Raw genomic sequence first — 15,276 nt, 5'->3', positions numbered from 1 at the left:
AAAAGCTATGACCTCAAATTATTTGGTGCCATGTAACATCTTGCAACAAATCTTACAAACTTCTAGTATTCCTGCATGCCGTGTGATTTTCTACATATACTAAATACCATAATTTTCCATAAAGAGGGTGATGAATTATCAGTCAATTTAAGTGATGACAAATCACTTGTACTAAAAAAAAATCACTAGCTAATGGCCGAAACACGTTTACCCAAATAAACAAGCTTACTTATGTGTAAACAGATGTTTTGGCCCTCAGCAAATGAACAACTGCTTTAGCATTTACAAAATTACTACATATTAATGCACATTTAACATGTAAACACACTTTTAAGTCGCAGAACAATTTCCCCACTAGAGTTTTCCCATATGATTCGCACAAAATTATTTCCTTTATAGTGTGGCTGGAAGTATATTGGGATGTGGGGCTGGTGGGGGACCATTCATTATGAAACCAGTTTATGAGTGAATTATTCCATTTAACTTCCTGTGTCATTTGATACTTCATGATCGCTTAAGTGAATCCTATGAACCCAATTTAATAGGAGATATGAGTTTAATATTTTATACTTGCAGTATTTTTACAGTTTGAGGAGTGGGGACAAAATCATGCCCTCCTTTACGCTTCTACAAGCATAAAGCACCAGCAAACCAGACAATTACTTTAATTTACGCACAGTTTTGGTGAAATCTCTATTAAAGCTTTAACCCACCTTTGCGATTTTCAGATGCCAACTCACCTGCTATGTTTGCCAGCATTTTCAGTTTTGTTTCATTTTCCTGACAATTTTTTTGATCTATAACAATTACTATGAAACTTTAGGGAAATGATATGAAATATTCACGCAGGAGCTGAGCTTTGAAGTTCATTGAAGTTGCGTAACTTTTCAAGTAATTTTTCAAGGCTGAGTTTCCAGCGAGAATGGGTTGGAAAATATGGGGTTTAATGCTGTAGCCCCACCTCCACTAGGAAAGGTGTGTAGGAAGTGGGGATGGGAATTTTCGGGGTGTTCAAACGGCCTCTGAAATTTCCTTAATTTTTAATTGGATCACTCCTCCTTTATAACGAATGTGCCTTGGATCAGTTGATGGGACACAGAAACAATGAACATTCTTCTCGAGTTAGTCAGAAGTTGACATAATCATTCAAAGGAAGACAAGCAGTCAACTCAACCACTCAGCCTTCAAGGACAAGGTAGCATAAGATCTGGAACATTGCTAACTACCAGTACATTGACTCTAATCTGACCAAGAGACTGGTTATCCAATGCTAACTAATCAGCTACCTAGGGAACCAATCCTCGAACTCATCAAAACAAATTATGTCAATTCAACACTGATCTCAATGGTAAGTTGATAATCAATGATAGACTTAATTCTGAACTATGGAGGTATCACCGAACTGCCTTTAAAATCTCTGTCATTCATTTTGTTAAGTAACCCTGTTTACAACTATTTCTATCTACAGTTATTGACATACTCAATGTTTAAGCTTAGGTACTGGTGATCATGATTTTGGAGCTAACAAACAAACATAAACAAACAAAGTGCATGGCATGTCTGGCTTCTTTGAAGATTTGGCAAGAAAGGGTTAATTCACTCACTCAGAAGCTTGTGCGTATCCTAATCGAAGGTGGATAAAGTAAACTCTTATTCTATCTGAACTGGATAATCTAAGAGTATTTGGTGAGACAAATTTGGACATCATTGATGCTTGGAGGTAAATCCTCCCCATGTCCTTAGTGAAGAGTTAAGGTGAAGGGGTTAAGGATATGTCAGGTTGTTTGACAAATATTTCTTAGGATACTAACTCTTAATGTTCTTAGATAATGTAGACAAACAGAGTAATCAATTTGCACACAGCTGGGTCCCACAAACTGGATTGCTGGACTCAAGGTATACCTCATTAGTTAGACTTACAACTGCACGTTTAGATTTTTAATTTTATTACAGGTCGAGTATCCTTTATCTGTAAGTCTGCAAACCAAACACATCCAAAAACTGCATTTTTTTTTAACCTCACCGACCTTCAGTGCAGGAAGTCCTGTTGTTTGTCTGCACTTTTAACCTTGTGATTTTTGTGGTGAACATGTCAAAAAGAAACTTTTTCAAGTGCACTATATTTATTATCCAGTGATACATCTTACTTTTTTTAGCCATTTTATTTACTTTAGACTATAGCTGGCCTATAGCAGTATCCGAAAACAAATTATCTGAAATCCAAAATGCAATCGGCCCCGAGGGCTTCAGATAAAGAAAACTTGACCCGTACCTACAAAGTTCCTGGAAGTGCAGCTGATAATGGTACAGCAAAGACAACAGGGAATCTGGGACTTTGATGAATAATAGGACAAACAGTATATTTTCTTAGGCAATGAGATTAAAGAACTGAGAAATGAACTGAAAGAGGAATGAGATAGAAGGTAAATTAGAGGGGGTGAATTCAATGTCAAATCATACAGGAGTTACAGAGGGGGAAAGAATGATTGAATTAAGAGAGAGGCAAAAAAAAAGGAAAAATAAGAAAACACATTTTAAAAATTTGAAATCTGGCTTTTTAAAAATCTTCTAAAATAGTTTACAACTTGCGGTAATGAGACTGACTCTACACTCAATTGTTTACCTACTGGGCAAGAGAAATTGATTGGCTGTCATCAACAATTATCATGCTGTTAAAAGTGTATTTAAGATGTTAATTACCAGACTTGATTTTCTGTGGTGAGTTTAATGGGCAATGGACGTACAACTTTAGCAACTTCATGAAAATCAAGGTGAAATTAAGATGTCGTTTACGTGAAGCCAACAACAGAGCTGCACAAATTGGCCAGCAACTTGTAATGGTTGGGATCCCGCTTTCTCACTACAAGTTACTGACCCATTTGCGCATTGGTAACAGCATGTATCATTTAGATGTTGTCATTTGTTTAGTATCGTCTGGCTCAGTACTGAGATAAAGAACTGGATAATCCTAAAAGGAAATACAGAAGGAATAGTCTGAAAACGTGAAAGCAAGTTTGTAATAGTTCCAAATGCATTCAGTCATCTGAAATGGTCAAATACAGAACCTGTATGGAGTTATTTTTGACTCTGTGGGAGTATCAGACAGAAAGTCATTTCAAATGGAAAATTAAAATATTAAGGACCAGAATTGTGCAGTTCAAAATTTACCATTCCAGGATGCTAGAAATGACAGATGATCAAGCAAATAATTGGAAACCATTCCAAGAGAACTGGGACTTTATGGCATTGCATCATACCTCATTAAATAGCCAATATCAGAACTGCCACGCTCGAAAAGATGCTGGATTAGAGGAAATCTCTGCTGATAACCAGCAAAACATCTGTGGGCAACTTTCAGCAAAATCTGGGCCATTGAGTAGAAGAACGAATGTAGCAATGTTCAGTTTTTCAGCATTGACATTCCTCATATTGCTGTTCATCAATCAGCAGAGAAACAAAATGTAGTGGCAGACTACCTCAAGATTAGTGAGTAACCACAGCTGTTTCTGCTTGAAATAAACAGATAATTTACAATGCTACCGCCAAATGGATGTTAATGCAAATGACTAATGGTTGTCATTTTTTGGCTGATGTAAGCAACTAGTGATTTTAAATATGGACATTGAAGCAATCCTACAAAAATAAATCTGAAACAGCATGGTTAAAATTAAAACAAAAAACTACTGCGGATGCTGGAAATCCAAAACAAAAACAGAATTACCTGGAAAAACTCAGCAGGTCTGGCAGCATCGGCGGAGAAGAAAAGAGTCGATGTTTCGAGTCCTCATGACCCTTCAGCAGAACTGAGTATAGTTAGGAGAGGGGTGAAATATAAGCTGGTTTAAGGTGGGTGGGGTGTTGGTGGGGGGCGGGGGGGGGGTGTGTGTGGAGAGAAGTTGAGGGTGGGGTGGTTGTAGGGACAAGCAAGCAGTGATAGGAGCAGATAATCAAAAGATGTCACAGACAAAAGGATCAAAGGGGTGTTGAAGGTGGTGATATTATCTAAGAAAATGTGCTAATTAAGAATGGATGGCAGGACACTCAAGGTACAGCTCTAGTGGGGGGTGGGGTGGAAAGACTGACAAGGTATTAGTTGTAGATTTAAAAATAATGGAAATAGGTGGGAAAAGAAAAATCTATATAAATTATTGAAAAAAACAAAAGGGAGGGGGAAGAAACGGGGTGGGGATTGGGGGAGGGAGTTTAAGATCTAAAGTTGTTGAATTCAATATTCAGCCCGGAAGGCTGTAAAGTGCCTAGTCGGAAGATGAGGTGCTGTTCCTCCAGTTTGCGTTGGGCTTCACTGGAACAATGCAGCAAGCCAAGGACAGACATGTGGGCAAGAGAGCAGGGTGGAGTGTTAAAATGGCAAGCGACAGGGAGGTTTGGGTCTTTCTTGCAGACAGACCGCAGGTGTTCTGCAAAGCGGTCGCCCAGTTTGCGTCTCCTCTACATTGGAGAGACCAAACGCAAACTGGGCGACCGCTTTGCAGAACACCTGCGGTCTGTCCGCAAGAAAGACCCAAACCTCCCTGTCGCTTGCCATTTTAACACTCCACCCTGCTCTCTTGCCCACATGTCTGTCCTTGGCTTGCTGCATTGTTCCAGTGAAGCCCAACCCCACTAGAGCTGTACCTTGAGTGTCCTGCCATCCATTCTTAATTAGCACATTTTCTTAGATAATATCACCACCTTCAACACCTCTTTGATCCTGTGATAATATCACCACCTTCAACACCTCTGTGGCATCTTTTGATTATCTGCTCCTATCACTGCTTGCTTGCCCTACAACGCCGCCCCCCCCCACCTCAAATTCTCTCCCCCCCCACCTTAAACCAGCTTATATTTCACCCCTCTCCTAACTATACTCAGTTCTGCTGAAGGGTCATGAGGACTCAAAACGTCGACTCTATTCTTCTCCGCCGATGCTGCCGGACCTGCTGAGTTTTTCGAGGTAATTCTGTTTTTGTTATGGTTAAAATTAAGTTAAACAAACGAGAAGTGAAATATTTGGCTGACTGACTCCAAAAATGAATAAAATATGGGTCTTGCTTAAGTTGAAACACTGGGTAAGATGCTTTCTACCATCAATAAATAAGTGGGTAAATTCCTCCCTTCTGTGCATGAACATTACTTCACCCAATGTAAAACCCATACAATTTTGATCAAATTGAAAATAATTAATCTACATTAAAATAACTAAATTAACTAAGAGGTGGAATTACCCTCAAATCCCCAACAATTGCTTGGAATTATTATCCATAGAATTTCAGAGTCATTTAAAATAGGGTTCCTGGTGGCCCCATGAATTTACCAATGAGCTTGTACCGGTGCACTAGTTTTCAGTGACTAGTGCACATAGACATCTAAACCCTTTTGCTCCTCCACAGCTTCTCATCTCTCACCATGAAGCAAATATTCTGATTTGTGGGCAGGATTTTTCAGTCGGCGTGTGGGGCTGCCCCGACACTGACACATAAAATGACACGTGATGACATCAGACCTGCATCCTGATGTCATTGTGTTGTCTCGTGATGTTTCATTCGGCAGGCGCATGCTGGAGTCGGCTGCACACCCGCCGATATGTAGACAACCTATTAAGGCCATTAAGGAAGTGATTAAGTTAATTGTAAACGCTGCCCATCCATCCAACCTTAAGGTTGGTGGGCAGGTGAAAAGGCCAAGCAGCCTTCGCGTTTTTTAGGAAACCTCACCCACAAGTGGGATGAGGTATCCTAAAGCTTTAATTAATTTAATAAAAACTTTTTTCCTACATATAAAAACATGTCCCATTGCATGTGACACATTCACAAGAGGGGACATGTTTAACTAAATTCTTACTCCATGAATTTAATATTTTCAGTAGCGATTCAATCTCCCTGAGACAGCTCAGTGCCTCAGAGAGATTGAAGTGCTCTTTCGCACACAGGCACGAAAGAGTGCTGGCCCCAACTCTCTCTCCTCCCCCAGCCCGCACAGATAGCGCTGAGCACTACCGCTGGTGTCTTATGCTGGGCGGGCCTTAATTGGCCCACTCACATAAAATGGCGGCACGGAGCCTATCACGGGCGGCGATTGGCTCTGCAACTGCCCTCCGCCTCCGCCCCCGCCCGCTCCTGATGAACCCGCCTGCCACCTGAAAAACTCAGGCCTGTCTTTCTCAGATCCAAAATGAATGACTTTATACTTCTCAACGCTGAACTCCATTTTTCATGTCTTCTGTTTTTGTCCCTTATATTACTTCCTGTTCACATTCACACTGTGCCTCATGTCTTAGTGTCATTTGTAAACTTGGATATACAACTGTCTATTCCTTCATCCAAGGAATATATATACCAAAAAGCTAAAGCCCAGTATACACCCCTGAATATCAAATTTGTCACCAAAAGTCCTTACTCCTACTCTCAACCAATTACCAACTCAAGTCACTGGTTAGCTTCAATTCCGTGCACTCTCACCTTTAATAATTTTGTGGAGAACCTTATCAATTGCCTCAGGAAGCTCACATTCAGAACATTCATGGATGCTCCCATTTCTACCATGCCAGTGACTCCCTCAAAAACCTCAACTTCACAGTTCACAAAACGCTCTTTTCCTCTTTGTTTGGCTTATGTATGGTTGCATTGAGGTTACAATCAGATCAGGCATGATCTTATTGAATGGTAAAGCAGACTGGAGTGGCCAAGTGGCCTACTCCTGCTCCTAATTCATTAAGTGAACATATTCACATAACCGTTTACTCCCAGGTTCATATCACATTTCTCCCTCAATTCACAAGGCATTCTTTCCCAGCCCTGAGTTCACAAGCCAATTCCCTCCCTCTCCAGAGTTCATAAGACACTTTGCTCCTTGGTGCATAATACATTTCAGCTTAGTTCACAAGACACTGTACTACCAGCTCACAAGATACTCTTTCCTTCCTCTGTCAAAGCTGGCAGGACATTGCCACCCACCCCCCAGCTGAGAAAGCAAGTCCCCTCTCCCCAGTACTCAAGACATTCCCATTTCTTCCCTGTTCACGAACTCTCTTTCCTTACTTTCACAGACACTTCGCCCCGGCCTTGGTTCAGAAGCTACTCTGAATCATTCTCCAAATTCATACAGACTCTTTATTCTTTCCTTAAAATATAGCGGGAGAAATTAAATGTCCTCCCCTGAGGCATGTTTGGAGGTAGGGGGCATCTAATCGGGTGGCGGGTAGGTAGCTCTCCATCTTCCCACCTCTGCCCCAATTAAGTCCAGGTCAGGATCCCTCATGGACAGCCTTCCTGCCCTGACGCCAATTGAGGCCCTTAAGTGGGGTTCCTTATTTAAAGGCGCTTATTGCCTGATCAAGGAGCCTGGCATCGGGAATGGGGGGCGGGGGCTTAGAACCACCCCCTCCCCACAATTCCCCGCCCGCTCTTATTCACACTTGGCCTGGGTCCCTCGACGATCTGGGCACATTTCTGGCAGCAGCCACAGCTCCCGCAATTTCACATTCCACAATTGAGTTGTTTATCTTCTGTGAAAACTAGAAACCCAATGACCTCCCATATGACATGAAAAGAAGACGTGGAGCAAGAATTTATGACTTCAACTGCAGCCATGGCCAACACAGAAGGTTAAAACAGTTTGGACCAGTATTCTTATTTCCTAGTTTTTATTGTCTTTTTTCGTTCTGCGATATTCCATCAACCGGATTATATACAAGGGGAAAGTGGAAAAGTGATGATGAGAAAAAACATTCTGAGGTTGGGGGAAGTGGGGGGGGGGGGAGGCGGGAGGAGGTGGGGTATCTGGATAAATGACTCGAGGAAGTTTGACTGTTAGATGTAAAAGAAGCTTTTTAAACTTTACATGAGGTAGCAAAGGAAAATTATCTATAACTTAAAGAAATGTACCATAAAAACAACTGGGAAACAGGCTGCATTTCAGGCTCAGTAACAAAACACTTGATTTTCACATTGCTGTTTAGTCGTTCAAATTGTGTTTTCCTATTTAAGTCTATTCTTCCTCCAGCAGGTAACAAGAAAGTAGTGCAGGCTTCTTTTAAACATTTAGGGACCAGAAAATACCTACTGGCTTTCCATCCAATCCAAGAGGGCCCTAGAATCCAAAACCAAAACAAAATTTTAGAATCGCAGAATTTTAAAATTAGCAGAATCATATCAGCATGGCTGTGTACATAAAGTACTCGGGAGTCGAAATTTGTTTCAGTCAGTGGCATGTGAATGAAATGGAATACTTTGTGTAACTGGTGGGGGATTTGATCCCACCTGTTTTGGGCCACTGTCTCAGACAAATTTCTATCCCTAAGAATCTGATGTATCATAAGAGTTATAAATGCTGAATGCATAATTTCAAATATGTACTTCGCTATATATTACAATGAAATTAAATAGAACAACATAGGCTGAAAAATACCTTCACGTATTGCATTTAGAAAAATATACTGTTGCACACCCATTTCACAGCAGAGTTATTGAAAATATAACGCCTGCATGGAAAGTTATTAATTTCATCTGTGAAAGGCAACGTAATAATGTTAATTGCAGACAGTAACTATATCATCCTTTAAAGGCTTAACAGACAGAATTTTAGAATAAGCAAATACAAATGATTAAGGAAGAAAGAAATTCAGGGATATGATCCGGTATATTTCTGCCATTTTTCAGTGGCTGGTTCCCATTTGGAGAACTGGCCTCCCCATATGACTGTGAGCACATTAGAAATATTTGCGTATGTCAAGTTTCCCACAATTTTCACTCTTTAACGTAAGTTGCAGAGGTTGTCGGTTAAGTACCAATTGTAACTATTCAGAAATGGATGGAGCGGGGGCAGAGAACAAATTTCGAAGAGGAGCCTGTGCAAGTGCTGGTTGAATGCAGGTATGTACGGATCCCATAAATTAAATGAAAATGTATTTGAAAAACTTCCTAAAGAGACAGATCATCAGCCTCTTCCGCCTCTTACTGCAGCAGGCCCTTAACTTGCTTCTTTAGCAGTACATTATGGACCTATCACTGCTTGCTTGTCCCCACAACCACCCCACCCTCAACTTCTCTCCCCCGCCCCCCACCTTAAACCAGCTTATATTTCACCCCTCTCCTAACTATACTTCAGTTCTGTTGAAGGGTCATGTTGGACTCGAAACGTCAACTCTTTTCTTCTCCACCGATGCTGCCAGACCTGCTGAGTTTTTCCAGGTAATTCTGTTTTTGTTTTGGATTTCCAGCATCTGCGGTAGCTTTTTGTTTTTATCATTATGGACATGCTGGGATTCCTGCAACTTTCTGAAAACTATATCATTGGAATGATCTTCCATTCATTCCCTCCATATCACATTGACAGTTCCCTTTGGACCCCACTCACAGGAGGCATGTGCGCTTTCTAGCTTTAATTATTGAATCAGGGTACAACTGAAAAATGAACTGAAATACTCATCTCTTCTGCATGATAAAAATCTCTGAAAAACTTGCAATGTCTTTCAGACATTGGAACATAAGCACTAAAACCTCCCAATCACGACATGGATTGTAATTCTGCGACACTAGTAATTGTAAAGGTGCACAAACATAATATTTCTTAAACACCTGATTAGTGTGCAGGAGTTTTTATATAGCGATAACACTTGGAAAATATGCAGAACTCTTTGCTGATTGTACTCTGGTAGCTCACTCAAGTGGCTATTATTCATGCTTAAGCCTTGATATGAGTGTTTGACCTTGGGGCATTACAGCTGAATACAATCCCATCCCACCTGAAATTCACATACGCACTTCCAGCAGGGATAATTGAATAACAATCAGGAACAGGAAACACGGGCAGTTTTCCTTTTGTAACCCAGGTCCCTGCAGCAATTATATGAAATTAGCTAATTCAGCACAAATCAGAAATTGAACCTGGGACCTTCCTGGTCTGTTTGGCTGATCTACTCAGTGGATAGACTCACTAATGAGTCAGGGGAATTGGTAAAAATATTTTTACTGGGAAAACTGCACCTGACGTTCAATTCTTAGTGGTAACTATGTAGCTTATGCATTATTGAACCAGAAGGCATACAGCAATAAAAGTTAAAATGGCTTCCGATTATAGGAATATAGGCAGATAGTAAGAAATTAGGAATTGAAGGCTCCATCCCTGAAGGTTTATTTTCAGTATAAATAACTGACTGTAATTTAATATAAAGATCTCACATCTTACCTAGTCCATGATTACAGTCCTAGTACACAATCAAAATCAATTTTTTATGGTAATAGAAATACCACAGGTATAATTTAGGGAATAGTCATCACTCACAATTATAACAAGCAGCTATCATAAAACAACTATTTCAAATTTGAACCCCCTCAAACTGGTGGTATGTGTTGGGCAGTGGGAACGTTAAGATGGTAGAGGGGGGGTGGGTTTGTGTCACATTGCTGCCCCCCAACAATCATGACTTATGTGAAATGAGGCATGGGAAGGTCATCTGTCCCAGAGGAAGGGGCCCAGGTTAAATGGCAAAGTCACAGGCCTAGATGGAAGCTGGGCAAATTCCTGAGAGTGGCCAATATATCTATGTGCAGAGGTATGTGGATTATCAAGGAGCGGTGGCGCCCAGACATTGAGCTCTGTCGGTACTTGCCTAATTGCCTTCAGGAGTCAGAAGGGAATTTCCAGTGATTTTTCTCAAACTGGGCTTAGGTTTTTTCCTTTCTTGCAAGAGCTTAGGTAGGAGGGGGAATGGTCCGTAGAAGTTACATAATGCCAGGATAAGACAGGTTTGATGGACCAGGCGGCATTTAGGCATCCTTCTATTACGTTTATATCTTTGGTTGCCGGTGTATGTCTCTCTCTCTCTCACTGTCTCTCACATGGCTGTGTTTCTATCTCACAGGTGTTATACAGTAATTATAATGGTAGATGCTCAGTTTACTTTCAAAGTTAGATTTTAAAACATCCAAATAAAAAGCAGTGGAACTTGAGTTAGTGAGGCTAACAGCCAAAGAGACAAAAGAAGTAATGGGAGAGTAATTGGGCTTCAGAGTGCTCATTTTCTACCAGTGAAAAATGGTGCCTAAGATGTGTGCACACATTTCTGATGACACCTGCATCAGATGCTATTTTGGTAATGGATTTGCTTGCTGATATCCACATCACTGATTTCTTCAGCCTGCGCATCCACTCCTTCCACCCCCCACAACCCCCCTCATGGATTCAGTAATGCCCCTTCCATGATGGCCACCAATGTCTCCTCCATGGGAGTTAAAACATACAGGGTTCACTTGTGCTCCCAAAGGTTTTTGCTGTCTGTTGTTTTGTGTCATGTTCTTCTGCAAGAAAGAGTGATGTGTGCCAATGTGTACCGTGCAATAAATTTCAGTGATGTGTGTTATGGTCGAATAGCTAGCAGTGCGTGCAGGTTGTGAGATATGGCTGTGAGGCTTGCAACAGTTCTAAGTGTGTGAGAGTGAGATAAAGCATACGAATCAAAGGTTTGAGACTGATTGATAGATATTGGTGATGGGGAGCAGCGGATGAGGCGAGTGGTATTGTTGTTAGGGTATGCAATGAAAGATTAACTCACTAACCGTGACAATTTATGTCAGGTCATGAAATATCTTGCACTGCATCCAGGATCTTGGAGGAACATTCCTGACATTGACTTCCACAACTACTTCTTCCCACTACCTCCTGAGCATATGTCTACAGGGCCTCCTATACCCTGCAGAGATATGCAGAGCCGTAACTTCCTTGGAGTCGCAATCAGCATCGGATGCCACTCTGTGGCCAATTACCCACTCTAAATTTCTTCCGTGCCCGACCTTCCGACTCAGGCCGTGCAACATCGAGGCAGCACAGCTGCCCTCAAGGCCCAGTGTCGCAGTCCGGCAGAGTCGGATTGAAAAAGGACACACCCACTTTTTTACGGCAGCAGCTGCTGTAAACCAGGTAAGTTACAGGTCCCATTGAAATTGACAGGCCAGGGAGAAGGTAAGTGTCTAAGGTATGGGCCCCAGTTATGCCTGTCTCTTTATGGGGTATGTGGAACATTCCTTGTTCCAGTCCTACTCCAGCCTCCTCCCACAACTCTTTCTCCGGTACATCGATGACTGCTTCGGTGCTGTTTCATGCTCTCGTCTGGACCTAGAAAAATTTATTAATTTTGCTTCCAATTTCCACCCCTCCATTATTTTCACATGGTCCATCTCTGACACTTTCCTTCCCTTCCTTGACCTCTCTGTCTCAATTTCTGGTGATAGACTGTCCACCAATATCCATTACAAGCCTACCGACTCCCACAGCTACCTCGACTACAGCTCCTCACACCCCGCTTCCTGTAAGGAGTCCATCCCATTCTCTCAGTTTCTTTGCCTCCGTCGCATCTGTTCTGATGATGCCACTTTCAAAAACAATTCCTCTGACATGTCCTCCTTCTTCCTTAACCGAGGTTTTCCACCCATGATGGTTGACAGGGCCCTCAACCATGTCCGGCCCATCTCCCGCGCATCCACCCTCACACCTTCCTCTCCCTCCCAGAAACATGATAGGGTCCCCCTTGTCCTCACTTATCACCCCATCAGCCTCCGCCTTCAAAGGATCATCCTCCGCCATTTCCGCCAACTCCAGCATGATGCCACCACCAAACACATCTTCCCTTCACCCCCCCTGGTGGCATTCCACAGGGATCGTTCCCTCCGGGACACCCTGGTCCACTCCTCCATCAACCCCTACATCTCAACCCCCTCCCACGGCACCTTCCCATGCAACCGCAGAAGGTGCAACATCTGCCCCTTTACTTCCCCTCTCCTCACCGTCCAAGGGCCCAAACACTCCTTTCAAGTGAAGCAGCATTTCACTTGCACTTCCCTCAATTTAGTCTACTGCATTCGCTGCTCCCAATGCGGCTTCCTCTACATTGGAGAGACCAAACGCAGACTGGGTGACCGCTTTGCAGAACACCTTCGGTCTGTCCGCAAGCATGACCCAGACCTCCCTGTCGCTTGCCATTTCAACACTCCACCCTGCTCTCATGCCCACATGTCTGTCCTTGGCCTGCTGCATTGTTCCCGTGAAGCTCAACGCAAACTGGAGGAACAGCACCTCATCTTCCGACTAGGCACTTTACAGCCTTCCGGACTTAATATTGAGTTCAACAATTTTAGATCATGAACTCTCTCCTCCATCCCCACCCACTTTCCGATCCCCCTTTTTCCCAATAATTTATATAGATTTTTCTTTTCCCACCTATTTCCATTATTTTTAAATGTATTTCCATCCATTGTTTTATCTTTGCCTTTTAGCCTATTTTGATCCCTTCCCCCCACCCCACCCCCACTAGGGCTATCTGTACCTTTATTATCACATTCCTTAGATAATATAACCAGCTTCAACACCTCTTTGTCCTTTTGTCTATGACATCTTTTGGTTATCTCCACCTATCACTGGCCCTCTATCCAGCTCTACCTGTCCCATCCCCCCCTTAAACCAGCTTATATTTCACCTCTTTTCTATTTTTCCTTAGTTCTGTTGAAGAGTCATACGGACTCGAAACGTTAACTGTGTTCCTCTCCGCAGATGCTGCCAGACCTGCTGAGTTTTTCCAGGTATTTTTGTTTTTGTTTTGGATTTCCAGCATCTACAGTTTTTTGCTTTTATCTAAGTGTCTAAGGTAAGTGGATAGGATTTGGGTAACTGGGGAGGGGGATCGGAGGTTGGGGAGGGATCAGGGGTGAGAGGTTTGGACCTTGGGGGAGAGGTGTGGGGGGGGGTCAGACCTGGGGGGGGGTGTTGTTGGACCTCGGGGGGGTGGGGGAGTCGAACCCCGGGGAGGGTGGGGGCGTTGGGACCTCAGGGGGGTGAGAAGGTGGGGTTTTGTCAGGCCTTGGATGGGGGTGTGGGGGGGGCGGGGTCAGACCTTGGGTGATGTTGGGGGTGGGGGTGTCAGACCTTGGTTGGTGGGGTTTGGGTCGGTTCGGGCCTGCAGGGTTGGGGGGGTCAAGTTGGGTCGGGCCTGCGCGGGAGGGGACAGGTTAGGTTGTCAAGTCAGGTTTGGGTTGGGGAAGTCCTGTGCCAGTAGGGGGAATCCCATTGGGGAATCGGCGGGTGGGGAATACTATGCGGGTGCGGTTATTCGGGTGGGTGAGGGGACAGTCCTGGGGTGTCAGGTGTGTTGGTGGAGTCCCCTGGGGTGTTGGGGGTATGGGGGAACTCCCCTGGGAGTGAGTGGTGTAGGGGGAGTCCTGCAGGGGGTGGTCGGTCTGGGTCGTCACAAAAGTTACTCAGAAGTTAGAAGAGATTTCAATTCTTCTAACATTTTCTGGTAACTATTTGTGTAACACTGTAGGAACCAACTGAAGTTTGTGATTTAAGTCACATTTTCAGATGGTTCCCAGCACAGGGCAATTTCCCAGAGAGAGTTTGCATTCTGGGCAATTGTCATGCAAACCCTGACCTGTGAAGTTCTGAAAGGGATTCTTCAGCGCACCTTGGGGTACCCCCAATCTGACGCTGGGGAGCTGGGAAGTTACGGCCTAGCATCTCCACTTTTCCACTTTCTCCACCAAGACCTCCAGTGCAGTGTCTGAAAGCTTTGATGCTCACTCTCTCACATGATCAGCCATTCCTAAAGTATCACAGCACAGATTCAGTTTTCAAATGAGCACTCCCCACTCACCCGCATCCCCCCCTCCCCACCACCCCCACCGCCGCCCCACCCACTGCCCCAAGTTCTAGCAGCCCAATGGGCCTCTGCTTTAAGTGCCTTTAGTACTAACCAGGCATGGTAACAGGGCCCCTGCTGGTGCATGCAGCCAATGAACAGCATGAGCAGCATAGGCTGTACACTGCAATCATGTAGAGCTGCTGGCAGCACCAACTTAAACTTCTGTCTGCAATATAATGAACAGGCATGGGTTAATCGCACATCACTGTCCCCTGGGTGGTTATCCAGTTTCTCCTCCACAATGTATTGTCAATTTCAAGCAGAGGGCTTGCTGGGTCAGCTTCACAAAGTCAGATAGAGAAGCAACAATTTTGCTGAATCTAAGAGTTTAACAAAGAGTCCAAGGAGGCTTGGATATGAAAAACCAATGAGGTTGGAGTAGGTTCCGCTGGCTAACCATGCTTGAGGGATCAAGGACAGGCAAATGGAAACCTTCACTCTTATCTTATAGTATAAATTTTAAAAGGCACCATGGGAGAGCATAGACGGAGGCAGTTGTTTGGGAATTAAATCCACATCACTGATGGGGTCAGGACTGGAGGGTATTGGTGGGACCATAGGTTTTTTTGGTGCCATTGTTAGTTAAT

The 15,276-nt window shown here is 43.4% G+C and overlaps 1 protein-coding gene across 1 annotated transcript in view; it reads right to left on the bottom strand.

Annotated features, from left to right (window-relative positions):
* The window catches only part of LOC144685885 (uncharacterized), a 282,599-nt gene that overhangs the window by 104,342 nt on the left and 162,981 nt on the right, over positions 1 to 15,276 (bottom strand). The window contains exon 6 of the mRNA XM_078550890.1: positions 8,062 to 8,088. Within this exon, the coding sequence (XP_078407016.1) occupies positions 8,062 to 8,088 (27 nt within the window). The remainder of the gene's footprint in view (positions 1 to 8,061; positions 8,089 to 15,276) is intronic.

This window comes from Cetorhinus maximus, chromosome 10 (assembly GCF_964194155.1).
Source record: "Cetorhinus maximus chromosome 10, sCetMax3.hap1.1, whole genome shotgun sequence".
Taxonomy (NCBI): Eukaryota; Metazoa; Chordata; class Chondrichthyes; order Lamniformes; family Cetorhinidae; genus Cetorhinus; species Cetorhinus maximus.
This window is presented reverse-complemented; position numbering and strand designations above follow the sequence as displayed.